Source organism: Anopheles coluzzii, chromosome 3, assembly GCF_943734685.1.
Source record: "Anopheles coluzzii chromosome 3, AcolN3, whole genome shotgun sequence".
NCBI classification, from domain to species: domain Eukaryota; kingdom Metazoa; phylum Arthropoda; class Insecta; order Diptera; family Culicidae; genus Anopheles; species Anopheles coluzzii.
The window spans coordinates 48644355-48670827 of record NC_064671.1 but is presented as its reverse complement, the minus strand read 5'-3'; the positions used below and the strand labels follow the sequence as shown (position 1 = coordinate 48670827).

General features: G+C 43.7%; 4 protein-coding genes across 7 annotated transcripts; 2 read left to right on the top strand and 2 right to left on the bottom strand.

The window, feature by feature from the left end:
- The first annotated feature begins 204 nt into the window (after nucleotides 1–204).
- LOC120959067 (adenylyl cyclase-associated protein 2) lies at nucleotides 205–11862 on the top strand. Of its 4 annotated transcripts, XM_040382218.2 has the most exons (10): nucleotides 205–415; nucleotides 2252–3357; nucleotides 3938–5057; nucleotides 5798–5979; nucleotides 8813–9401; nucleotides 9507–9702; nucleotides 9781–10138; nucleotides 10250–10635; nucleotides 10706–10852; nucleotides 10933–11862. In XM_040382218.2, the coding sequence occupies exons 2-10, from the start codon at nucleotides 2361–2363 to the stop codon at nucleotides 11014–11016; spliced, it is 4059 nt and encodes a 1352-aa protein (XP_040238152.2). In that variant the 5' UTR covers nucleotides 205–415; nucleotides 2252–2360; the 3' UTR covers nucleotides 11017–11862. The 4 variants fall into 4 exon arrangements, with proteins under 4 accessions (XP_040238152.2, XP_040238153.2, XP_040238154.2 ...); XM_040382219.2 differs by lacking the exon at nucleotides 205–415 and having other exon boundaries at nucleotides 2193–3357; XM_040382220.2 differs by lacking the exons at nucleotides 205–415; nucleotides 2252–3357; nucleotides 3938–5057; nucleotides 5798–5979 and adding an exon at nucleotides 7397–8031.
- Nucleotides 11863–12483: 621 nt separating this feature from the next.
- On the bottom strand, nucleotides 12484–14441 carry LOC120959068 (dolichyl-diphosphooligosaccharide--protein glycosyltransferase subunit 1). The gene is made up of 2 exons (XM_040382223.2): nucleotides 13725–14441; nucleotides 12484–13648 (listed from the first exon to the last, which is right to left on the bottom strand). The coding sequence occupies exons 1-2, from the start codon at nucleotides 14299–14301 to the stop codon at nucleotides 12846–12848; spliced, it is 1380 nt and encodes a 459-aa protein (XP_040238157.1). The 5' UTR covers nucleotides 14302–14441; the 3' UTR covers nucleotides 12484–12845.
- An 871-nt stretch (nucleotides 14442–15312) lies between these two features.
- Nucleotides 15313–17681, bottom strand: LOC120959069 (guanine nucleotide-binding protein subunit beta-like protein). Its single transcript, XM_040382224.2, has 3 exons — nucleotides 17456–17681; nucleotides 17075–17283; nucleotides 15313–16045 (listed from the first exon to the last, which is right to left on the bottom strand). The coding sequence occupies exons 1-3, from the start codon at nucleotides 17562–17564 to the stop codon at nucleotides 15425–15427; spliced, it is 939 nt and encodes a 312-aa protein (XP_040238158.1). The 5' UTR covers nucleotides 17565–17681; the 3' UTR covers nucleotides 15313–15424.
- Nucleotides 17682–19447: 1766 nt separating this feature from the next.
- Nucleotides 19448–25909, top strand: LOC120960053 (serine/threonine-protein phosphatase PP2A). The gene is made up of 5 exons (XM_040383971.2): nucleotides 19448–19715; nucleotides 23111–23320; nucleotides 23394–23747; nucleotides 23839–24029; nucleotides 24132–25909. The coding sequence occupies exons 1-5, from the start codon at nucleotides 19614–19616 to the stop codon at nucleotides 24202–24204; spliced, it is 930 nt and encodes a 309-aa protein (XP_040239905.1). The 5' UTR covers nucleotides 19448–19613; the 3' UTR covers nucleotides 24205–25909.
- Nucleotides 25910–26473: the final 564 nt, after the last annotated feature.

Genomic DNA, 26473 nt, shown 5'->3' with positions numbered 1-26473 from the left:
ACGTATGTAGCCAGGGGAAAGATCGTGTTGCACATATCGTTTGGAGAAAAACATTCAGCAAAATGGGGAAATACGGACGAGATTATTGTGGGCAAACTGTTCGGTAGCCATTCGGATCGTTCGGGCCGCTCCCGGAAAAGTTACGTCAACCTCCCCGATGGGTTAGCATCTCCAGCACACCGTGTGCTCCCAAACGAAGCCCAACACGCTTTGCTCTGGGTTGGGTTTCGCAGATTCCAAACCATCAGTAGGCGACGGCTCCAGTCGAGCCTGGTGTTTTGAATCGATCGGTACCGCTTGTGCCACTCTGGTGTGTCGTCCTGGCAGTATTTTTTCGCAAGGCGCGGGACATTATCACTGGTGCTCGGTTTCCTTGTCCTTCGGTAGTGAATTTTGTGCGTGTCCCAGCAGAGCGGTAGATAATTTTATGTGCTTCAAACACACCTTCCCCTTTGTGTCGACGAAACTGACCAGCCAATTCAGTCTTTTTTGTTTGCGTTATCAGAAGAAGCATTTTACGACTTTTACCCACAAGGACGGATGGTGGAGTTACGTACGTTCGTTCTGGCAACTCAATACGATAACCATTCGGATAAACCGAAGGATATACACAGTGGTACAGTGAGTAGGATAATATGTGTGCCTCGAAAACTGTGCCGCCACACCCGGTTACGTTTAGTGTGTTAGTGTTTTTTCACGGATGGTTTAGCGTTTTGTGTTTGCGTATATGTTCGCTGTGAGTGGCCCTGTGCCCGGTGCAACATCCTTACATCTTGAAATCGTTCTCATTCCACATTTACCTTCAGCATCAATTATGCAGCAGCATACCACTCGGAAGCATGATGAAAGATTTCTTAGTGTGTTCGTAGGACGTTAAAGCTGTTCGTTACTTTTAATGGACGAACTGGATTCAACAGTACTTCGTAGATAATGAAGCAATGCGTCGTTAGCAAGATTCAACTAGCTCAAGGGTGGAAATGATCACTTTTGAAATGTAGCAAATATATGTGAATTATGTTTTTAAAGTTTGCTTTAACAAGTCACCAGAATATTGCATCGTATAACCATTCAAAATTAGCCTTAAAAATGTCAGTATATGTCCCTTTTTCAAGCAGTTTAATCGTTACCATTTTTTATTTGACAAACTCGTTACAAATATTAAACTCTCCCGGGAAGTTTTTGTAACGTTACAACTGCGCGTCGTACAAACGGTGTAGATGCAAGAACAAACAAAACTAGTTAAATATTGACCAATATTATTAAAAATGATGTTACGCCTCCCCTTCTTCATTTCACTCCGCACAAATATAATAACCATTGGCAGATAAAAATGTCCTTGCTTTTCTTCCCATTTTGCCTTTAAGCATTCACATTCTGATGGTGGGTGATGAACCCTCCACAATGTCTCATCGCTCCAAGGATGGTCTTGTTTGTTACAATAGTGTGTGACCTAGTTTTGCTTGTTTTGTACAAGCGTTACCTTCTCTCTATTACTCCCCATTAACCCCTTACCGCGGTAAGATTCATGTATCCACCTCCCCTCCCTCTCTCAATCCCTCTCTCCCACTCTCTCCATCTCTCTCTCTCACGCACTCACTCTATACCATATTTAAAAAAAGCATAATCCTTTCTTAATCCTTGTCGTAAGCAATGTTCTGGTACAGTCAATGAAAGGTAACCGCGTAAGGATACGCCAAAAATTGGCAATTAACACCACTAACCTTAACGTCGGGGTGATTAATGTGTGTCGGCTTTGGATACATCTGATGCTTGCATATAATCAACAAACATACACACACGCTGTCGGCAACGTCCTCGAACACAAAAGAAGCAAACGAGCGAAACGCATTAACGAGAAGGAAAAACTATTTTTAACCCCTCCGGAGAGCAAACAAATAACAGATGGAGACTATTGCTCAATGCCATTACGGCCACGATATCATGACCGCCCTTCTTGAATGGGTAGCAGAATTTTACAAAGCATTTTCTCTCATTATTTTTAAACAAATACGAATCGCAATCCGTGCGGAAATGTATTAGATTATCGATTAATCTAAGTACAATTAAATATGAGACATATACTATATTTGCTACATTTTAAGCCATTTTCCCTGCTTTCAAGTTTGTCGTTGCAATTTTTGCATCACATTATTGCACACAGAGGCGGAGTTGTTGCATGATTGTTAAACACTAATTTACGCAATCCTTAATGTTCGCCATTCCTTCACATATACGTAAAACAATTTTACAGCAACAATAGCAACAGTGTGTTTTTAAAAGATAGTGCTAAGACTAAGGAACAAACGTGTTTTACACACACAAAGCAATACATCGGCTGCGCTGAATTCTAGTGCTTGAAAATGTTTTCCTGTTGCCGTTGTGTGAATCCCAAATCTCCAAAACAGAAAGAAAAATCGGCTAAATTGTCCGACTCGGAAGAGGAGGAGGAGCGGGAGCAGCAGTCGAAGAAGCAGAACGAAACGAATGCGAGTGCCTGTAAAATTTCGGCTGTGGACAACCTCTCACAAGATGATGAGGAAATCAAGATAGAAATAATTGAAAGCTCCGATAATCTACAATCGTATTCGGGGTGCTCGGCAGCGACCACGGCCGTGCTGAATGGTTCCTCGCCAGAGCCGAAGGAAAACGAAAACCATGAGTCCGATACGCAGCGTGCGAATTCGGCACTCTCTTCCCCGGAAGACACCCCCCGTGAACCGTGCACCGTTAACGACGTGATTGAAGAATCCAATCTATCAAATCCTGTTGATAGCGACGAAAAAGCAACGGAAGAGAATAATGCTGCTGATAGTGTGCCAGCCGGTACAGCCGGTTCGGCCTCATCGTCACCAGCTAGCAAAACACTGTCCAATACGGACCGAGGTCAAACGGATCAATCGGGCCCATCATCGGGAGTGGTTACCGAAATTGAGGCTAAACTTCCAACCAACGAGTCCACCGACGCCGATTCGACCGGAGATGCGACCAACACTCCACAGGAAATTCCTACCACCGTTGAGGAGCTGGGTGAACAGCAACAGCAGCAAAAGGATTCACCCCCAGCCGGGGATGTAGATCCGGCTCATAAACAGGATGCAACACCGCCGTGTCACTCGCCAGAGGAAGGTACACAATCTGCAAATGAAAATCTAACGGTACAAGCACCTAAATCGCCTAATCATGTACCATCGCGACAAAACTCGAACGAGCTGTGTACCACTTCTGCTCCTCCTTCTCCTCCGCACGATGGTGAGGATTTATCGGGTTCTTTAGATGAAAATTCTAGCGTGAAGCAACTGGAGCCAGTTCACCAGCAGGAGCAGCAGCAGCAGCAATCGGAGGAGCAACCGCAAGATGGTAAGGATCAAAGCCTCAGAATAGCTGGAACGGAAAAAGACGCCTAATTTGTGGGCACTTTATTGTACTTGACAGCTCTCGCTTATAAGCTAACCAACACGCTGCTATTAGCAGTCGTTCGTGTTAACGTTGTTCTTTTGGATGTTTGGCTGAGCGCTTTTTTGCGTCAGTGTCGTACTTTCGAGTACATATTCCTACTCGATTTTTGAAACATTAGGTCGGTTTATGTCAATTGAAGTTTTTTTTTATTCAGAAATTGAAGTTTATAAACAGGTATAATTTAATTTATAACTTTTTCCATTGGCATTAGGGCAGTATAAAGATACAATTTTATGAGTTTCATGTGCAGTTATAGAATGTTTTAATGAATTCATGTTTTTGTTTGATCTTACGTATATGATTTTATTCAGTATAGTTTATGAATGCTCGATAGAATACATGTTGAAAGAAGTCGTATTCATGTTCAGAACAGAACAGCATTATCACCTCTAGCAAAGAGCTAGTAACGTATATACTTTACAATTGTATTTTATGTAAAACAATGATCGATCGTATTATTAACTGTGTGCCTTTTTACTAGATGAAATTGGAACACGAGCTTTAATCGAAGAGCGATCAGTTCAGAACGAGACGGTTATGTCAGACGCACCAGAAGAAAATCAATTACAACCGGAAGAGAAAATCATCGAAGATCGTACAAATAATTCATCAAACGCCTCTTCGCTAATCAATGAATCTGACACTGCCAATGTCCCGAAAATTGAACCGTTTACCGGATCATTACGACCATCTCCACCATCAACTTCCGAAGAAATAGTTGAGCTTGATGATGAGAAGCAAACTGTATCATGCGTAGCATCTAAGATAGAACGCCTTAAAAGTGAGCCAAGCAATAGCGAAGAAACAATTGAGGAGACAATCGACGTGAAACGTTTCTTACCACGCCAGTACGATGATAGCAAGAGTGATGACGATAATAATCCCCTCAGTAGCTCTAGTGATGAAGGCAACGATGGAGCTGTAATTATTCCTGCTCCAACCGATGACAATGCACCGGAAATTATCAGTAGCGCGGACAATCGGCGAGAAAGTCCGCCTGTCGTGGAAGATAAACCCACCAAACCTTCGGAGGAAGATGTAGGAGGTGCAGAATCAGTGACGCCGTCACCTCCAGACGAGCTGATAGAACCCGTCGGTTCGCCGGAGAACGAAGGCGAAGATGATTGCGAAGAGACGACAAATGTGGTCAGCAACAACAATGATCAGGTTTCAAAAAATTCCAGCGAAGAGCGCGAATCAAACAACGACGATACATCGACACTGTCGGAATCGGTCCCTAACACGGCCACCAACGGTGGCAGTCCTTCCGGTATCGAAGGCGACAACAGCAGCAGCCGCAAGGAGTCGGTCAACAGCGACGACACTACGATACGAACGCAGGTTTCGTTTCGCGAGAGTTGCCTCTCGCGGCGATCGTCCTCGAAGTCATCGATCAAAAAGAAGGTAGCCTATAACGATAGCACGGAGGTGATTCCGCCGCCCGAATATCCACCACCGGAAGATGATGATTCCGTGTTTTCGGACTCGGTGCCACCGAAGTTACCGCGCGGTGATATGTGCACGCCGTACGCCACCAAGCGAGGCTCACTGCCGGGCATGATAGCCCTTCCGGACTGGTTTGCCGAGGATCGATTGATGATGTTGGTATTCTGTTTTGTCAATTAGAGAAATTTTATTGGTCGCTCCTATATACATATATTCTCGTTTCGTTTGGTTGATAATGTTTAAAAACACACCGCTTTCGTATGTGTGGTTTTGTTAAGTTCACTCCTGATTTTAATGCGTTCGATTATGTAGCGTAATCCAATGTATTCCTTCGTTGTTTATGTTTCGTGACAAAAGTGCAAATCTAGCAGAAATGTAGTCGATTCCATTTATTGATTTGAAGAATAATTGTTCAAACATAAGCTGCATGATACGAATCTTGAAAGCAAACAAAAAAATAACCATCATCATCATCACCATCACGATCCATCCACATCATCTATGTCATCATCATTGCCTTGATGTCCATTCATGCAACAACATCTTTCCATTTAGTTTAGAGCCATTTAGAAATTAGACAATGTACACCGCTAATCTCGTAATTTGCAAAATCGTCCCATCTTTCTCATTCGTTTAATCGACATTACTATAAATACGTTCTAAATAGAATTTTTCCTAAACTTTTTACAAGAATTCGCTTGAATGTGCTAGTTAGTGCTACTCTGTTGAACTATCGCTTCTAAGCCAATTGCGCGGAATGAAAGATCATCCCGCCCAAAAGTCCCTCATTCTCAATTCACTCCCATTGCAACAAGTTACTTGGCGTCGTTTTCGTTTAAATTTGCTAAATCTTCTACCTGTTTTTTCTCGTGCCCTCTCGATTGGCTGTACGTAGGGAGGAGGGTGGCATTATGGAGCCACCCACTACGCCCATAGGACGCGATGAGCTGGCATTACGCAGGCATCGGTTTTTCTCGGAACTGCTCAATGCTGCCCATGCTGCCGTGGAGCATCGTGTGCGTTTTGATCCGCTGGGACCAGAAGTTGCCAAGGTTCCGACGGAGGAGGAATCGGAGGGTATTACACAACAACTAAACGATATTATGCTTTTTGTTTGCTAAGTGTTATCATGTTACATTACTTACCGTTATTTCTTAGTTTATGTTGTTCCCGTTGTTTCTACCGGTGGGTGTAACCCATACACATTCACACACATTTTCTCTATTTGATAGGGCAGCAATTATGTTGTAATTTCATTTCTTCTTTTTTCATAAACCGTCGCCACGTAGCTGTAATTGGCCCGAAACCAATCAGCTATTATGTTAATACGTTTACTAACATGTGGGAGACCATATTGCAGGGTTTTTGTTTAGATAGTACTATCAAATAATCACGCAGTGTGGTGGTAGCGAATACTCTAATCTGTTTCGCAACGATTAGCTACAATTAGTAATTCTTTTTCGTCTTTTTTATTGCTTGAGCAGTAGTTCTTTGTCCGTCGAAAAAAAACATAAACTACATTAGTATCATGCGAAAAAACAAAAGTAATGATTCAAGATTGAACACACAATTCGTCTTCATACAGTAGTTGAACTGTATTATCGGAAACTTGCGATGCATGACTCATGTGCTGGTAACCATGAATCAAATCGTTGTTTCGCTTTTGCTTTCGAATGCTTCATCCCGTCGTGCCACACTGAAGTCTGCAAAGGCAAAGGCCAATAAAATTCACATTGAGTGCCATCCGTGAACAAGTGCCAATTGATGAGATGAAAGGAACGGCTTGTGTTTCAATAAATTAAACTTCATTATTCTCAAGAAAGTAATACCTTTAAAATCTTTAAAGTAGCTGAAAACTATCCATCATGAGAGCTGCAGCATAAATATATGTATGTAGGTTAATTTTTCAGCTACCCCAAAAGAAGATGCATGAATGGTACTATTTTCACAAACTCTTCAGCAGGGGAAGCTGCATAGCTTCGAACTGAAAATAGCATTTTTTGCTAAACATTTTTTAAGTTCTCTACTTTGGCCATGAGTTTTTAACAAATCATTGAGCATTCTTCCTACATTTGTGTGTCACATTCTTGCAAGATTATGAATGATTTGTTGGAAAAGTATTATTCAAATAGTACATAATATCCAACACATTTTCCGTTGAACCGCCGCCCCAGAAAACCCACTGAGTTTGGCGGAATTGCCAATGCAGGCCGCTTAGGTGCGATGGGGTGTTTGTACTATCTATTCTCTCGCTTAGCTTACACATGTGCCCGATAAGCGCACTGCTCCCATCTCACTCGGTAGTTCTACATAATCTAAAATACCATCCATACGCAAACAGTAGAGAACGTTCGCGCCCCATCCATCCATCCATGGGGGTCCCTCCTTAGCTGTGAGCAGTCGCAAACGGCGTCGGGTTGCGCGATGACACCGTCCGGAAAACGTCCGAGGTTGCGTTCGTGAAGCGTTGTGGTGTGTGTTTTAATAGCGTTTTAAATTTAGTCCACATTTTGCATCCATTCCAACAGCACCACCACCACCAACCAAGCCAGGCACACGACCCAGCTACGCGCTTCTAACACACAAATAAACACGATTTATAATAATAACGATCGCAGCGTGCCACGATCTCCAAATATTTTTTTTCCAAAGGAAATGTGTGCCGCCTCGCACACTACACACTGAGAGGTTCGTTTCGTGATGAAGCGTGCCGTTCTTGCCCACGTTTGGTGGCCGGGCAGCAAAGAAGGAAAAACTGTGTTTGCGTCACATTGTGTACGTGATGCTGCTGCAGCCGTATGTGCGTGAATCAGATCCAAACAAACTTTTGGAAAACAGTTTAACCCACTGGGTTGTGTTGTGTTGGTGCGCGTTTGTGTTTTGTGGTGTTGTGTGAAGACGACAGGGAAGGAAGTTTTCTTCTTTGGTCGTTCTCCCGCATTAGAATTCGCGAGCTTCTAATCGGTTCGACGCGCACCGCACACCGTTTTCCTCACAGAGTGGTGTAGTTGTTGTATGTGGTGGTGTGGTGCTGTGCTGTGGTTCGGTAGTGTTGAATGGGGCAAACTTTGAGCGCCTGTTTTGGGCGTACTCTGATCATACATGATGTGAAAACGTGCTCCAATCCAGGTAACGTTCTCAATGCGCGTTTGTCTGTTAGTTAGTTAGTTAGTTTGTTGTTGTTATGGGACTTCCGTGCATACTATTCCGTCCGGTTGGTTTCAGCAGGTTTCAACAAAAACTGTATGGTTGTGATAAGTGATAAGGTGCCGGGTGACGTAACGTTGGATTTCAAGTTGTACCATCGGCCAATTTATAGTTCTCTTTTTCGTCAAAATTGAGAGCTCAGACGATAATCATGAAGAAGGCAATATGATGTTACTTGACCTACAATTTCAAGGGCCAAATTAATTGTGAGATCAAGGCCATTCTAAAATTAGATTTTGGATGCCAAAGTGTGTTGATGAAAACAAGAGGGAAGATACAAGTTAGAACCCCCCAACGCACACTTCCAAGTTTATAGGATTATAGTGTTTCTTAAATAAATCATGAGTGTATTTTTGGCTTCCAACCTAATGATGGTTAACCGTATGATGAATTCATTGGGGAATTTATACTTTGTCCATCGGGTGTAACAGGTTTTCCAATGCTACAGTGATCGTGCTATGCATTTGGTACCTGAAGAAAGGACGTTCTCTGTGGGTGTATCCGTTGGTGGATGGTTTTAAATATAATTTATAAAGCAATTGAATTTCTAAACTCTTGCGAACTAATTCCAATGCCATCTCATTAATTCCTCTTGTGTTATTATATTTGTTTTACTATTCCTTCTAGTTCTTTGGTTTTGTTTTTCGCGCGTAGTTTGCACATTTTATTAAAATAGTGTTTCTCTGTACATCCCTTCGTGCAGATTGTGATCCCGACCTCAAACCTTCGTCAGCCCGTGAGCTAGAGTGCTTGATCGATCGTCTGGAGCGTATTGTCGATCGGCTTGAACGTACCGTATCTGCGCGTGAGTTGGAAGAAACGAGACGCATACTGAAAGACGCGTGTGCTGTTGGCAAGGCGGTCATTCGTTCCAACACCACGGTAGAGGACACTGATCCGAGCGCTGACGATTTACCGACGGTTCTGCCCTCGACCCCACCACCGTCGGCCTCGTATTTGCATCAGAAAGTAGACAGTTTGGAAAGCACCTTGTTTCCCGCGTTGACCGATCAACCGCAAAAGGGCCGCCAGCATAATACAACCACTGTAATACAATCTAAACCATCTGCTTTATTAAACCATACTAATCCATTGACCATCCAAGAGCAAGGCACCGCAGTATTGTCATTATCCTCCTCGCAGCACGGCACCGTAGGAGGGACAACGAGCAAGATGAGTATTAACGCTTACGAGGATATTATGCTCGGCTCATTCGCCAACTTTATTGCACTTTCGAACAAAATCGGAGGCGACGTAGCCACCCAAGCGCAATTCGTGAAGGAAGCTTTCGAGTAAGTAACAATTGCTCCCAGGGAAGAAGGACGAAAGGTCACGGTAGTAGCGTGTGTGCGTTATGTTAATGGCTCGTATTTTGTTCTCGCTTACCCCGAATCCAGTGCTCAGTTTGCGTTCCTGAAGGTGGCATCCGCCTCGAGTGCACCATCGAATACGGATTTACAGAATTTGCTGAAACCTACCTCGGATAAGATTTCGACTATCCAAAGCTATCGCGAAAAGAATCGAACCTCCCCGTTCTTTAACCATCTGTCCGCGATTAGCGAAAGTATTCCGGCGCTCGGATGGGTCTGTGTGGTAGGTTTCAGCGCATTCGTCATGATTTCAGTGTCGCGGTTTAACACATCCAATGCCATGCTCTCGCTTCAATTCTAGGCCCCCACACCAGGGCCGTACGTGAAGGAGATGAACGATGCCGGTCAGTTCTACACTAACCGTGTCCTTAAAGATTGGAAAGAGAAGGACAGCACCCATGTGGAGTGGGCTCGCGCCTGGATTCAAACGCTGACCGAACTGCAGCAATACATCAAGCAGCACCACACGACTGGCCTGGTATGGTCCGGAAAGGACAAACCAACGGTTGGCGGTGCCTCGGTCCCACCTCCACCACCGCCCGGTGGTTTGCCGCCCCCACCGCCGATGATGCCGTTAGGCGATCTGTCGGCGGACGGCTCTGGAGACGATCGGAGCGCTCTGTTTGCTCAGATCAATCAGGGTGCTGATATTACGAAGGGTAAATAGGAAAACAACAACACACGGAACCTTTTGTGTCTGTTGTGCACCGTTGTTCCAATGAGTTTGAATTCTCTCAACCAGATGATATTTATTCATTTTACGTTTGCAGGCTTGAAGAAGGTAACGGCCGACATGCAAACGCACAAAAACCCTTCCCTCCGCTCGGGTCCGGCACCGTACAAGGCACCGGCCGGTGTGACCAACGGTACAAAATCGGTAGCCCCACCCGCCGCAGCAGCTGTCGCCAAACCGCCGACCTTCACGCGCGACGGCAAGAAATGGCTGATCGAGTATCAGAAAAACAACCCCGACCTTGTGGTGGAGAATGCCGAAATGAACAACGTGGTGTACATGTTCCGCTGCGAAGGTTCGACCCTGCAGATCAAGGGCAAAATCAACAGCGTCGTGATGGATTCGTGCAAGAAGTGTTCCCTTGTGTTTGATTCGCTCGTGGCGTCGGCTGAATTCGTCAACTGCCAGAGCGTCCAGATGCAGGTCGGTGGAAGGTTTGCGGGGGTTTTGTTTGATTCGAATAATCCCAGCCCATGTTTGTTGCCATTCTCAGGTCCTCGGTAAAGTACCAACGATTTCCATTGACAAGACTGATGGCTGTCAGATGTACCTTTCGGCGGATTCGCTTGCCGTCGAGATCGTCAGCTCTAAATCGTCCGAAATGAACGTGATGATTCCGAAGGGCAGTAGCGGAGATTATGTAAGTATCGTTTTATTGTTGTTACAATCTGGAAGAAACAAAACCCGGAACTAATCATTTCTTGCATTGCATTTTCACAGACCGAGCAACCGATTCCGGAACAATTCAAAACCATTGTTAAGGGCAGTTCTCTAAACACTACTTGCGTTGAAAGCCTTGGTTAAAAGGGATCACAACCAACCCAGCACATATACACGCAACTCCGTTCTACAACCGTCAGTGTGAGTGTGTGTGTGTGTTTGGTTCGTTTTTTTGCTGTGAGGTTTTGTGCGTGTACTTTGTTTTATTGCAAATGTAACGATACTTTTCCGAGTTCTATTTTCATAAAGCTGGAAAAGCAGATAAGAGCAAAATTGTAATCGTAAACAGTATCATCTAGAAATTACGTCAAACAACAAGAGCGAGCAAAAAGAGTGTAGTATCCCAATATCTAAAACCATAATTTTTAACCATACAGTAATAGTAGTAAGTTCGTGGATGGAGCATTTTATATATCGACAGCAGGAAACTGAACATGAAAATGGCACTGGAACCTTAAAAAAACACACACATCTTCATCTAATTCAGCCCATCGAACGTACCAAGCACCAAGTTTGTGCATATCGACCCCAAGGATCGTGTAGTTGACCTCACATCTTTTGCAAATGCTTTCGATCAAAGAGATTTCTTGTATTAAAGCGTGTGTGATGTGTTTCTTTTATGTTTGTTTCCTTTTCACTTCAATCACCTTCATTAAAAAGGGGCTTCCCGTGGTTTTTATCGTACGCTTTTAAACATTCGATAGAACAAAACATATTATTACCCCTTCCTTGATTACAAACAGAAAATGGAAGACGCATTTCAGCAATTGATGAAAAGAAAACGAATCGACACTTTTTACAGCATCAATCACGGTAATCTGACCAATCGATATACACAATTCATTCGTGGAAATATGTCCATCGTTCAATAAAGTTATTGGAACCCAGCAAAGTCAACCTAAATAAAGATATGTAGCTATTCAAAGCTAATGCGAAGGGGTAATGCACTAAAATTCAAGCAAATCCGAAAAGCAAATCTACTGGTGGACTGACACGAGTTCACTATAAATAAGTGTTGGAAACTCGTGAGTGCCCAACAGTCTGTCAGGTGACAACGCTAGAGAAGAGAGTGAGAGGGAGGATAAAAACGGTAAATTAGGAGATAAGGAGAAGGGTTGGTCCGCTCCTAACCAGTTAGTTGAAATTCGACAATCGGTACATGTGGACTAATTTTTTGATTTAACCTCATACCACAGTAAATAAAGTGTTTTCTCTAAAAAATCCACCGCGTTTTTCAACAATAAGATTATGGCTGGTATTATTGAAACCGTTCGTAGCGGCGGCGTACGTTCCGACACTCATGTTCCTAACGTACTAGATCGTTGCTACAGTTATTTACCGCGGCGTTGTAGGACCGGGCGCAAGAAATGTGTTGCCATCCCTAGAATTTCATGTGCTTTTGGAATTGACGGACTGCGATATCATCTGTTCACGTTTAATTAAGGCATTGTGGATCATTTCCGTTTGGGGTAGCTTCTTTTCACTCTCACTACGAAGCTTCTACAATTATCTATTTCTTTCAAGCGATTTAAAAACAATTCATTAAATCTATCGAGTTTATTGTTTTTTTCCTTTTTATTTCTCTGCCATGTACTGTTTGTGTTTGTGTGTAGAGGCGCAACTAGTTAGCAGAACGCAATTGGAATATTTGCTGCTCGCGCGATCAGTTCAGTACAACGAGCGCTAGTGCTAGCGGTTCTGAAATGCAAACGTTGAAACACGTGATTACTTTACTTTTCTCCATGCGCTTTTGGTGGTAGGGTCCATTTGAGAAGGACCAATTAAAACATAAGACACGTGTAACCAAGAAGGCCATGGATGGAATAGCGGACCAATTACACGGAGAAAAGAGAATGTGCTATAAAAGTAAAGAAGAAGGAGATGAAAGTTGGGTTATTTCATCGACCGCCTACTTAGTCTTTGTGTTGATGTGGCTCTTTGTCCTTGATAATGGAAAAGTCCAGCCGCATCCAGATGATCACGAACAAGAACAGCACATACAGGAAGCCCACCACCAGCAACGGTTCCTGCAGCATCATGACGCGTGAAAAGTTGTACTTAAGATTAAAGTCGTTGATGTGATTTTCGACCAGATTGCGCTTGCTGAAGGAAATCACCGGACGGCCGAATGTGTCCAGGTAAGTGTAGTGCAGCGTATCCGGGTGCCGTTGGATTGAGTAAGGCGCGATCAGCTTAATGTTGTTGGCACCCTCGGGCAGGATAACCTTCGTCACGACCTCGTCGATCATCATGTCGTCAAAGATGTGATCGATCACGCGCATCTTCAGCAGGAAGTTGTCGCCGTTCTGGAACAGGTATTCGAAGCTCGGCACATTGTAACCGAGCGTGTAGTGGGTGCGCCAGCCGCCGAACAGGGGGAACCGTGGGCGAAGATCCAGCTCGACCGCATCCTTCAGTGTGCGCAGGGCGGAGGTGGAGATGTTGCCATTGGTGTCACGGTAGTAAACACCGGTAGCCGAGGCCGGCAGAAGCGTTTTGTACGATTTCACGCTGGGCTGGTTCGAGCGGGCATCCTTCTGGTAGTCGTAGCGTGAAAACGCCCCCTTCAGCGTGGCTCCCGAGTGGACGATATCGATCGTTTCTTCCACGGCAATGTTGCCCCAGTGCGATACCTCAATAGTACGCTCCAGCCGGGTCACGGTGAGGAATGGAGTAAAGTTTTCGAAGTGAATCGTCATCGGTTCGTGGGAGAAAGCTGCAATTGATAACATCGGGCAAACGTTAACACACTTACAACAAATGGTCTTGTGATGGTGATCCCGCATTCATACCTGCCACGTTATCGTACGGTCCGTACGTAACAGTGCTGTCCGATTGGGCGCTCGGCTTGAACTGGGTGTAGCTTTCCACATTGCGGGAGCTTAGATGGACCGTCGTTTTCTGCGTCACCGTCGGGTACGGAGAGTAGAAGTAAACGTTGCCAAAGTACTGCACCAGCTGCCGTTCGCTTTGGGTGATGGACGAAGGGAACGGCTTGAGCGATTTCGTGAACACCGTCTCGATGTATACGACTGGGTTCGATGCACCGGCCGGCAGGGTCATGCTGAACGTCACCCCCTTCGGGGTGGTGGTTTCCGTGAGCTTCAGCTCCTTCTTGGAGGAATCCTTCGCTGAGATGAAGGACAACTTCTCTCGGTCCACTTCCGGCACAACGAACAGGTAAGTGCTGATGGGCAGCTTCGACTTGTGTTCTAGAGTTATTTTGTAGGAAATTTTCACCAATTGTGAGGTCAGATCTATCGTCCGATCGACGGCTCTGTTTTCTATCTCCATGTCAATCGCCGCTTGCACGAACGCGCCGGCAAGTACGGCAGCGAAGCCGCAAACAACAAGCACCAGTTTCACCATTTTTCCCCAGGAAAAGCGTGTTTCAGCAGCTAAACTTCTATCCGGCTTGCGCGAGTTGCTACGCTGCCTTTGCCAGTTTATCAATTTTGTGATTCTCTGCCCAGAATGCCGGAATCGTTCACGGCCTCGAGTGCGATACTGGAGATGGGATCGAATGCTTCGTTCACGCGAAGCCGGCCACGAATGTACGTTTTCAAGCCGGATTGACAATAGCGATATGGACACGCAAACCAAAACTGAAGTCTGTCAAACATGACGTGTATTTTTTTTGACGCATCTTTTCCATTTGGATTTTGCCATGTTGGCCGATAGGAGCGCAACGGGTCATGCAAAGGCAAACGATATTAGAAATATTTTTCTTCGTAATTTTATCTGAATATAGAAGGGCGCGAAATCCATCATGAAGTGAACCAGTTCTTTAAGAATTACGGAACTGATATTTCTCCCTCCCGTCTATCTGCACCGGTTTCCTTGGACTGATGGACGATGGTCTTTTTTTGGGGTAGCGCTAAAACGCGGAGCTTGTACACATTGCCCATATATGAATGGCTATTTTTGGCACGCATAAATTACATGTTCTAAAAACTATCTTAATCATTTAATAATAACAAATCGAAATTACAATCCAAGGGAAATCATTTTCGGTATGCGTACAAGCACAGGCGGAACATATACGAATGTAAAACCAGGCTGGAGCAACGTATTTATTCTCAGTTTTCTATTTTTGGCCGAAAAATTTTTATCTAGTCTGAGACATCATTTTATTAATATTTGAGTGCATTTCATAGAATTACCTCACTACTCTATCGAATGACGTATACGAGCAACAACTCTTTCAGAAGTTGTTCGCACTTGCACGATTATGCATTGATAATCGAGTTTCTTTTTAAAATAAAATATCAACATATGAAATGAATGTTTCTTTACTTTAAATATGTTATGTAAAACTAATTTGGCCTGCTCGGCCAAATCGAGCGGCCAAATATCTTACATTAAAAACATCAAATGAAATTACATTTTCACGTTCCCGTTTATTACTTTCTTTGACAAAGAATGCAACGGATTTCTCCAATACTCACTTGAATGGAATCATTAATAAACCATCCAATGGACTCTCTTCGCCTTAACGAGCAGAGACCGACACCTGCCACACGCGAATAATGTTATCGGAGTAGCCAGCATACAGGGTCTGTCCATCGGTAGACCAGGCCAGCGACAAGCACTGTGGCGGATCGCCGTTCTTAGCCGGCTTCAGCTCCTCGACCATCGTCTTGGAGGCAAGATCCCAGATCTTGATCGACGGTCCGTAGGCGACGCACAGCCAGTAGCGGTTGGGCGAGAAGCACAGTGCGTTGATGATTTCATTGTGCTCCAGCGTATGCAGATGCTTGCCGTCGTTCAGATCCCACAAGAAGGCGCGGCAATCCTTACCACCGGACGTGCACAGCGAACCGTCGGGCGACACTGACACCGAGTTAAGGTATCCGTTGTGTCCGAGATGGTCGATCTTCAGCTTGCAGTTGGCCAGATTCCAAACCTTCACCACACGATCCCAACCAGCCGACACGATGATCGGGTTGGTGTGGTTCGGTGAGAATCGCACACACGACACCCAGTCGGAGTGTCCATCCTCCTGGATGGTGTACTTGCACTCGGCCAGAGTGTTCCACAGCTTGATCGTCTTGTCGCGCGATCCCGACACAATCTGACGGTTATCTACAGAGAAAGCAACCGAGAGCACGTCCTGCAATGAAAAATTTTTACATTAGCTTCGTACTAAATGGTAGCCAATCTGTAGTAGTCACCCAGACTACACAGCATAGACAACGTGACCGCTACATTAGAAAACATAGCTTTTACTGTTTGATGTTGTCTCTCAACAAAGCTTTGCTCCAAATCTACCACATGGGGGCATGAACTGGAAAGGTGTGCTCTATCGAGAGGAAGTTTACTATTGCACGCTCTATTAATAGAAGAACGCCATGCGACTCATAGATTAGTTAAATTGCATGGAGCTGGGATGTGCGTAACAGCAATACGATTGTACTGTATAAGGAGAAAGCAGTTTCTTGTAGCGGTCACATTTTCTATGATTTGAGTAATTGTGGTCATCAATCATCTAAATGTTTTTCGAAGAGTGCTTCATCGCATATCTTACATTACTATTATCTACAGAACAAAGACACATCCGCGACTGCAACGATTGCAGATAGTCTTCTGCTATAGATAATAGCCCTGCAAGATATTGCAACGGTCGTATACCTCAACACAAGCAACCTTCTTACATCCCTCACCGTATGGATGTACACGCCCGCCTCGGCATCCAAGGGTTGACGACCATTTGTGCTTGATTTGTCACACTAATAGGAATAGCACAACATATTTCTTCTGCCACGCATTGGCGCTTTGATACTATGCTTTTGGTTACTTTCTTCTGCCACGCATTGGCGCTTTGTAACTGAATTTTTGATTTTCAGCCTCGCATAGGCACAATAACGTATCATTTACAACAGAGCAGACCCTAGCCAGTTGAAAGAATATCGCACATGTTGCCAACAATTGTACAATTCAAACTATCTCGAATTACGGTACTTCAACATCCATTATTAACGGAGGTCTTATCAAGAAAGAATCCCTGATTACACCCATCGTTAAGAATCGATAGTTGGACTCAATAGCGAATCAAAACGATCGATCAACACTGCTTGCTCTGTTTTCGTGCGAAGTTGCCTTTGCTTGCCGGTGGCAAGCGTCATTAACTTAATTGTCACACCTTGGTATGGTCTTCAAAACGGCGGGTCGACTGACCAGCTGCCAGATCCCACAGTCGAAGAGTTTTGTCCCACGATCCGGACAGAGCGTAGTTGCCGTCGGAGGACAGCACTACATCGGAAATGAAGTGCGAGTGTCCGTACAGACGCTTCTGAGGAATGCCGTAGCTCAGCTCATCACGGGTCAATTTCCACACGATCAGCGTCTTGTCTGAAAAAAGTACAATACATTTATTAGCCCACAACCGAGCTTGGCGTTTCACTACACATCCTTCCCTAGGGCAACACATTTGCTCGAATACATCAAATGTCGGTAATGCCACTGGTGATGCCGCGTGTTGATGAAGCACATTTTGGAGGTTATAATCACCTACAACACTTACCACGAGACGAAGACAGGATCATGTCCGGGTACTTCGGATTGGTGGCGATCTGCGTCACCCATCCAGAGTGGCCAAGCAGCTGGCCGCGCAGTTGCAGTGTTTCAGTCATTTTCGGTTCTATTCACAAATTTCACACTTTGCCAAGCGATTCGTTTTCGCGAGCAGCGAAATTCACGTCCGACCCGCACAAGATGGCGAAGAAAAGAACGTGAACAGGCCCGACCGCAGATGACACTGATGACAGTGCTCACAGAAATGTCATTTTCATCACACGCTTCACACCAAGGGCGTTTCACAGGACAGCTAGTGAAATATTTCATGTACAAATGTGCTGCTCGTCAAACACATCACACAAAACATAAAATCAGTGTTTCACATTCATACGGACGTCACACGAGGCGTAAACTCAAAAAGTTTACGCTTGATTTGTATGGGAGAGCGTAAACTTCCTGTTAAAAGATTTCAGGGTTGTATGGCTGAAATTTAGTTTATGCCAAAGTTTACGCTTCGTGTGACGTCCGTATCAGACCCTTGTCTGTGCTCCATCGCATGCGATTTTATCGCATGTGCTGTCAAACGCTTTTTCGTATAATATTGAGATTATTTGGATGATTTTAATAATATAACGATTATGAAAAATTAAGTTGAGATTGTTCCTACAAAACACCACACATTTAGTTTGACAGATAAAGTCGGATGCGGCGTCCGACGAAATCAAAAATGTTTGATTCCGTCGTACGACAAAATCGCACGTCCGACGTTATCTGTCAAATCCCATATAAAATTTTGACAGGCCTTCCGATAAAATCGCATCCGATGGAGCACAGACACGGGCCTCAACAAGCATTTTACAACATACAGTCTTTCCCCGAGTTACGCGAATAATGCGTTCCGGAGACATTCGCGTAAGGCTGCGCTCTGGCACCAATCGAACACGACAACCGACTCGAACAAACCCATATAATCATATGGAGGTGCACTGTCAGACACAAACAAACAAACAAGACAAACATGTCAAATCCCATACATTTTTCATGTTCGATGTCGTGTTCGATTGGTGCTAGAGCGCCGGGTAACTCGGATTTTCGCGTAAGTCGAATATCACATGTTACAGCAAAAATATACTTTATTTATCATAATTTTTGATTGAATTTAGTTCATTTATGTATTTTAATACTTATTTGATGCAATTGGTGTAGAAAATTTGGTTATTTATCGGTAATTATTTTTCATTTGACAATTGATGGAGAAAATTGTACTGATTTGACATCTGAACTGTCAAAAATAAAAATTCGCGTAACTCGAATTCGCGTAACTCGAGTGTCGCGTAACTCGGGGAAAGACTGTAGATTAACAATCTATAGAAAAATATTGATGGGCCACCATTTAGTTAATTTACTATAATTATCATTGAAACACGCGTAATAATGTTCTTTCGGCTCTTAAGGATTTGAAAAAAGCCACTTCAATAGATTATTACAAATATTTACTGATTTCATTTATATAAATATATTTTTCTGCAAATACCTGCAAGATTTTTCTAAAGAAAAGAATAATAACAATGTGATGAGAAACTCAGCAATTATAACGAAAACATTTTTGTAAAATTTACTAAACATTGAAAATAATTTTAGTACATGATTGCACTATTTCACAGTTTTTAACTTTTGTTCTTTGAATAAGAAGGATGTAGGTAAGTGAAATTTTATGACTATTTAGCAACCCAACAACAACTTCAACAACCAAACTTTATCCAAAATCGTCAACAAAACAACAACAACAACCAAAATTATCCACAAAAAAACGTATTCTGTGGCACCGCTATTTTAGAGTGAAGATGATGCTTTCGGAACGCATTTACCGCGCAACTAGAGAGCAGATTGTATTTGCTCTTCCTGTGCATAGCAATTGACTGTCAAAAACACAATGGCGTCTTATGTCAATACATGACCCTACGGTCGTACATGCACCAACCTTACCCCAAGTTACAGTGGAGCAAAACGCAGCGTCGGCCATTTTGTTAGAAAGAAGTGTGCTTCGCAGTCGCAAAGATCCGAAATTCGCATGAATTTCGGGACCAACACGGGCCAATCGGTTGCAAACTAGTGAAAAAACGCGTGATTGAGACTCTTTGAACGATTTCAGCATACCGATTAGGATGGAGGATAAGGCTATGCTTAAAGATTTAGACCAATGGATCGAGCAACTGAACGAGTGCAAACAATTGACCGAATCGCAAGTGAAAATTCTGTGTGATAAGGTAGGCAGCAAGACGACGATGATGATGATGATGACGATGGGCGCAGTGGACGCGGTGAACCATACCCATGAATAGTGTAGAATTGTGTGCTAGAAAGAGGATTTGCGAAGGAAAGGCGGAGATTTTAGGTCTGCTCATCTGCGCTTGACAGTGATCTAATATCGCCGATGGCATAGCGAGTGGGTTACGCCAAGGGAAAAGTGTCTCGAAATTCAATATTTGCTTCCACCATAAAAGGGGCATCGCCGTTTTCGCTCGCAGGATGTGAGAATGTAGTGATCTTTGTGCGTGAACTGATGACCTCTTGCCATTTGCAATTGGCTCTAGATTTCTTATCGTGTATATTAACGGCAGTAGGAAATGCAAAAAGTGACAAGAATCCGCATAAAATTCAATCGTGTCCTTCAGAGATCAAGAACATCCGCCAGCCGCAAAAAAAATGCGAGCGGTTGAGTGAGCGAGAGGGATTGAAAGATCGATAGCAGAAACAAGCAAAGCCGCTATACACCTGAGTGAGACGACGGCGCACAAGCCGCGAGAGTGAGAAAGCTGGATTGCTGGAAAAGTTTTGCAACTTAACGGCACTCTAGGCAGCTCACGGAAGTCCTCCCGTGACGGAAAATCGGCGCAGAAAAAGGCAACTTTCTCGCCACATCTCGATACTTTCGATAAAGTGTTGTTCATTGTGCGTTCTTTATTTGGGGGAAAAATGGAGATTTTTTGAAGCACGGCCTCCATGCAAACCCCCTATGCAAAGGAATGCTACGTTAGGATGAGTGAATAAGATATCGCGTATGCGTGTGTCTATGTTTATGTGTGTGTTTGTGAGGGCGTATGTAAGATCCATTGTCGCGTCAGAGTCCTCCATCAAATTTGCCCTATTGGTCACGAGTTAAACGGCGAAAAGGAAGTTTTATCAATCGCGCGCTGTACGAGCGTTATTGTTGGCCGTATAAATATGGAGAAAATAAAAAGATAATTAAGAGCCGCCCTGCTCTATGTGCAATCGGCAATTATTAGCCGTAAAGTTTTGCTAGCGACTCACGCACGCACAAACACACACACATACACCGATTCTACGGTCAATGAGTCACAGCACTGTTGCCGATGGTACAAGTTGATGATGACGATGACGATTGGAAAGGATGCATATGTGTGCGTGAGCTTTCAACTGCCGCATGCATTTTGAAACTTCACCGCGTATTGAAAATATTTGAAAATTTTAAAATGCGTTAAGTCTTATTTACATTCGCTGAACAGCATTTTTGTGAAGTTCACTCTACAACTCCTATCCAAAGAAGAGTTGAAAAACGTGAGTTGTGCAGCAAATTATTGTGACTTGAAAGCTTTATCTTATCTGTACAATGTTAATGTTTTAATCAGCGCACAAGTCTCTGCTGGATCTGATGATGATGACGATGATGATGAAGTGTAAGCCTAAATGAAAAAGCTGTAGGTATTGGGAGCGCAGGTACTTAAACGCTGTGAATTTATTGTTCTTCATTTATAATCAAACTGCTGAAATGGGAAACGATTTACAATACTTCATTTGAACGACACCACACATAGAACCATAGTCACATTTGTACTGTGATTTGCAATTAAAATTCTGCACAAGTACAGCGGCTGATTGGATAACAATTACGCACCAGGAACCAATATTTTTTGCTTATCAATTGATGAGAAAATGTTATTGCGTCGACCCGAAATTTAGCCAGTAAAACTCAAAACACGAATATCACACATACACACTCAGTCAAACTGCGTCTGGCAGTCCTTCAAGTCTGTGAAGTCTATTTTTAGATGCAATAGCTCACATCACTTCCCCCTATCATCCTCTGACCCACCGTAACCGTAACCAGGGTCCGGTACTTGCGGCAGAGTTTAGAGATAGGCCGCGCAAACAAGACTTTTCGTGGACACCTATTTCACCGGTTCAAGATCTTGGCACTGGCACAAAAACAGTGTGCTTCCGTTTGATCCGATCCGATCCGGTGCAGCGCGACGCACCACCGGCTTCGTTTGTGTGTTACCTTGTCTCAGTTGTGGCCTACGCCGTACCGCACTTAGCTGGCCACCACCGGTTGAATGAACGACCGGTGCCACACTTCCGGTTGTAGGTAGGATGGCACAGGTGCATGAAGATTCGTTTTGTTTCTGTCTCATCATAAGGTCTCAGACAAAAAATGGCCGTCTGCAGGGCCGGTCATATTCCCCATTCAGCTTAGAAGTGCTGTGTACTTCCTGCGATGAAAAACGAATATTCGTTATGGTCGATAGAGTTCATAATGAGGTTGAATTGTTGTTACCCTTTCTGTGTATCCTCATTGAACTTAGCTTCCCCGAGTGGCGAAGGATCGGATCGCGGGGATTGAATGCGAATGCCAGTTCAAATGTCATTGGCAAGCTGCCTTGGCGCTAAAGGATTACACCAGATACTACTAGATTCACTACTATTTGCAATGCAGTAACTTATCTGCACTGTTTGTATTATGTGGCGAGATCTGGCAATCATCCGTGTTCGGTCTGTAAATAGTCAGTGGCAACGAATGGACACATCATCTGCCAGTGTGTGTGTGTGTGTGTCTGTATGAATGACCGAATAGTATATTTTTATTATTTCCTTCATTCACTACATCTCGTCGCTCCATGCGTGACCGTATCGATCTGCCACCGAAAAAAAGCGACTGATGTGTGTAATGAGATATCATGAGTAATACATGCGCTTCGTCAGAACTTGGTATTATGAAAACCAGTTTGATCTTGTTTAAAGTTAATTGTTTCGAACTATAGTCCTATCGACAACAGCAAGTACTTGGGAGTTTATTGAGATCGTAGGTAGAGAGAGAGAGAGAGAGAGAGTATTGCGCTTAAAACTGTACGCACATAACATTACACGATGACGGATCCGAGTCAGTGACAATGTTGTTGTATAATGTTTATTTTTGCTTGTCCTCGAATAAAAATCCTCGTCTGGAAAATCATTGATAGAAGCAAGGATTACATTTCATCATTACACTGATAAGGTGGTGAGTGCGTACAAGTGCGTGAGATGAATAGTACACGATGATTGAAGTAATTTGAACAGATGAGTGAAGCAAATATTTAAATGGAATTAAAATAGTAAAATTACTCGTCATTAATGACGTACGCGCAGGAGCTGCTGTGATTCACAACAATATATTTAGTTGTTATCAGGTTGTTTGTCATTCTTGATATGTTATCTAGGCATTAAATATTGCCCTGCTTAATTCGATATAGCCGATATGGTAGCCGCAATGAGAATGTCAAAAGGATAGGAAAGAAATTTATTTATTTTGATGTACTTTCTTTGTGTCGGATTAACTCAGTTTAAAAATTAACCTAATTGGTTTTCTTTCTTTCTCTCTCCTCAGGCGAAGGAAATTCTATCGAAGGAGTCCAACGTACAAGAGGTAAAATGCCCGGTTACAGTATGCGGAGACGTTCATGGACAGTTCCACGACCTGATGGAGCTGTTTCGGATAGGTGGACGATCGCCGGACACTAACTATCTGTTCATGGGCGATTACGTCGATCGTGGCTATTATTCGGTAGAAACCGTAACTCTGTTGGTAGCACTGAAGGTAAGCAAGGGCGCTGGGAATGCCAAACCTGGTTAGAGGAAGCTGTAGCTCAATAACTTCTTGTTTTACGCAGGTACGATATCGCGAAAGAATTACGATCCTTCGCGGTAATCACGAGTCTCGGCAAATTACGCAAGTTTACGGTTTCTACGACGAATGTCTGCGGAAGTACGGCAATCCGAATGTATGGAAGTTTTTTACGGATTTGTTCGACTACTTGCCGCTGACGGCTCTGGTAGATGGACAGATATTCTGCCTGCACGGAGGGCTTAGTCCATCGATCGATACGCTTGATCACATTCGAGCACTGGACAGACTTCAGGAGGTGCCACACGAAGGTCCCATGTGCGATCTGCTCTGGTCCGATCCGGATGACCGAGGCGGTTGGGGCATTTCTCCACGAGGTGCAGGCTACACATTTGGACAGGTAAGTGTGCAATGATGGATGGATAGTGTACTTAAGAAAAGTATCGAAAAGTGTATTGTAATGTGCTAATAATGTGTGATCGGTTTTTTAGGACATTTCGGAACTGTTCAATCACACAAATGGGCTGACATTAGTGTCCCGAGCGCATCAGTTAGTAATGGAAGGATACAATTGGTGCCACGATCGTAACGTGGTCACAATTTTCTCTGCACCGAACTACTGCTACCGTTGTGGAAATCAGGCAGCATTGATGGAACTGGACGATGCACTCAAGTTTTCATTGTAAGTATTAGTAGTATAGTGTGGCACACCATAGAACGGGGAAACCCAATCGGTGATGTATGGTTTCTGATGATTGTTTTTGTTTTGCTCCTTTCACAACAGCCTACAATTTGATCCAGCTCCGCGTCGTGGTGAACCACACGTAACCAGAAGAACGCCGGATTATTTCCTTTAAGAAGAATATCCTTATAATATGATGCTGAAGAAATAGCAGAAATAAACAAATTAAGCAGGTACACCACACACCGAGAGCGATTAAAAGTGAAAAGGGAGAAGGAGCCAGGCCAACACTAAAATGCATCAAGAAAGGTAGAAGAAGAGAAAAAGGCAAACATGTTAAGCAAACTTGGCGTAAAGGTACAGAAGAAAAAATGACAGAACATAAAGAAAAAGCAAGAAAAATAACGCGTAAAGTCTCGTACAACACATTTAAGCTTAATAATTACATCGTAATCCAATAACAAAAAAAAAGAAATGGAAGATCTATTATTTAACAAAACGAGGGGAACATCCAACAGAACGACAAGCGATTTTTTTTGCCAAGCAAATCAGCATTGTGTGAAGGTGGTGGTACTGATGAAGGAAGAAAAACAAAGGAAATAAAACAAATCCATCGCCCAATGTTTTCGCCAATGCGTTCGGGGACTCTACCATAACATCGGATAAATCAAGTACCAGCCGAACGGTGCAGCTGCAGGAAGGACAATTGAATGCAACTCAGTTCAATCGCATCGCTAGGTCGACGTAAGCGGCGGATCCAAGAAGCAGGTTAACGAATGAAGTGTAGCCGAAGGTTTGGCTCGGTCGGGCTTGTTGAACTATTTCTGTGCAGCTTATTTCTGACAAGAATTCCGCACAGTAAAAAAACTAAGGAGAGGAGAAACACAGTTTAATTTTCACACGCCACACGATTGATTTTCTAAACCGCCCCTCAATTGCAAGGGATTGGTATAAACGGGGGAAAGGGTATGCATTAACAAAACCATCACCACCACCATGGTCATGAAATCCCGCTTGTTGTGTAGACGCGCGCGCGCTCGCTCGCTCGCTTGTCTGTATGTACGTGTGTGAGTGTGTATGCGTGTGTGTGTGTGTTTGTGTAAAACATGCTGAGAAGACCGATTTGGTGGGCTTGCAAATGATCAATCAATAGAGAAAGAAGTTGCAAAGTGCACGCTGTGCTGTCCTGCGTTGCAACTAGACTGCATCCTTTTCGGATGATGAAACGTAAGAAGGAGGAGCAGGAGGAGAGGGAGGTTGAGGCGCAGTAGTTTTGAGAAGAGAAATGGGTGAACAGTAATACTACTCTACTACTACTACTGCTACTATTATTACTTAAGGTAAAGGAAAGGAAAGGAAGCAAAAAAGAATGATGTCGAAAAGTATCCGTCTGCTTGAGAAAGGGGAAACGAAACAGAGAGAGAGCGAGAGAGAGAAAGGAAAGCAAAAGAAAGGATTGGAAATGATGTGCACATTATATGAAAGTATTTGAAAGTCAGAAAGCGTAAGAACTCTACCCCCTCCCGTGTCTTTACACGTTGCTACCAACACGACGACCGGTACGTTATGATTCCCAATATCACTGTTTTACTGGTTTCATATGTTACGTCCTGGTTCCGATATGTATTGTGCATTAGTAACCCCTTCCTCCCTCCCTCTCCCGCCCACTAACAGTTAGAGAGCAAAAAATGAGTAGCAGCAGGACCGAAACGCGTACGCGTACACTGGAACGTCGGTGCGTCGGTGAACTTAACCGATTTTATGCTGAAAATAAGTAATATTTATTACTCATGGGACGCTGGGTCGTGGTAGTGTTTGCCGATTGAGCGCTGTATGGGCTTGAAGCTAGGATGTCACACAATAAACGTATGCAAATTATACACTTTTGTTACTTGTTTTCTCTCTCTCTTTCTCTCTCTTTCCTGTCGTGTATTGATTTCATATGGAGAATGAACACAGAATAATTATCGTAGTTCAGACTAAACCGAAGCATGACTTAAGTTTCGATAGTACGGGCACATTGACCGAAGTGTGAACAGCGAGCCGAACGAGAACTGCATTACCTTTGCTTACCTCGAGCTATGATAACACTCCGTTGGTGAACAGAAGTTGGTGATTATCATTGACGAAACACACACACACACACACACACACGCACCAAACCTACACAAACAACCTGCGGGCTTACGGGGAGGGCGTGTAATGCGTGCATGATATTATCATTGGTAAATCAACCAAACAGCTCTTGTTCATTACCATCATTGCAATAGCGCTTCGTTTTTTTAGATCGCTTACATGTTTGCCTTCTTTTTTCTCCTCATTCAATTTTGCTTTTTTATATTGTATGTAAGGGAGGGTACATGAGGAGGGAGGGGATTCGCCGCTGCCACTGCGTGTGTATCGTGCGTAGCTCTGGACATGCAATTCGATTTCGATGCGTGAGA

Excerpts from the sequence above, each read along its gene's own strand:
- LOC120959067 (XM_040382218.2), top strand. The coding sequence starts at position 2,361 with ATGTTTTCCTGTTGCCGTTGTGTGAATCCCAAATCTCCAAAACAGAAA. Across the intron at positions 5,980-8,812 it reads GACGGAGGAGGAATCGGAGG|ATTGTGATCCCGACCTCAAA; the intron begins GTATTACACAAC and ends CCCTTCGTGCAG. Across the intron at positions 10,636-10,705 it reads GCCAGAGCGTCCAGATGCAG|GTCCTCGGTAAAGTACCAAC; the intron begins GTCGGTGGAAGG and ends TGCCATTCTCAG.
- LOC120959068 (XM_040382223.2), bottom strand. The coding sequence starts at position 14,301 with ATGGTGAAACTGGTGCTTGTTGTTTGCGGCTTCGCTGCCGTACTTGCC. Across the intron at positions 13,649-13,724 it reads ACCGTACGATAACGTGGCAG|CTTTCTCCCACGAACCGATG; the intron begins GTATGAATGCGG and ends TATCAATTGCAG.
- LOC120959069 (XM_040382224.2), bottom strand. The coding sequence starts at position 17,564 with ATGACTGAAACACTGCAACTGCGCGGCCAGCTGCTTGGCCACTCTGGA. Across the intron at positions 17,284-17,455 it reads GATCCTGTCTTCGTCTCGTG|ACAAGACGCTGATCGTGTGG; the intron begins GTAAGTGTTGTA and ends TACTTTTTTCAG. Across the intron at positions 16,046-17,074 it reads GTTTTGAAGACCATACCAAG|GACGTGCTCTCGGTTGCTTT; the intron begins GTGTGACAATTA and ends TTTTCATTGCAG.
- LOC120960053 (XM_040383971.2), top strand. The coding sequence starts at position 19,614 with ATGGAGGATAAGGCTATGCTTAAAGATTTAGACCAATGGATCGAGCAA. Across the intron at positions 23,321-23,393 it reads CTCTGTTGGTAGCACTGAAG|GTACGATATCGCGAAAGAAT; the intron begins GTAAGCAAGGGC and ends TGTTTTACGCAG. Across the intron at positions 24,030-24,131 it reads GATGCACTCAAGTTTTCATT|CCTACAATTTGATCCAGCTC; the intron begins GTAAGTATTAGT and ends CTTTCACAACAG.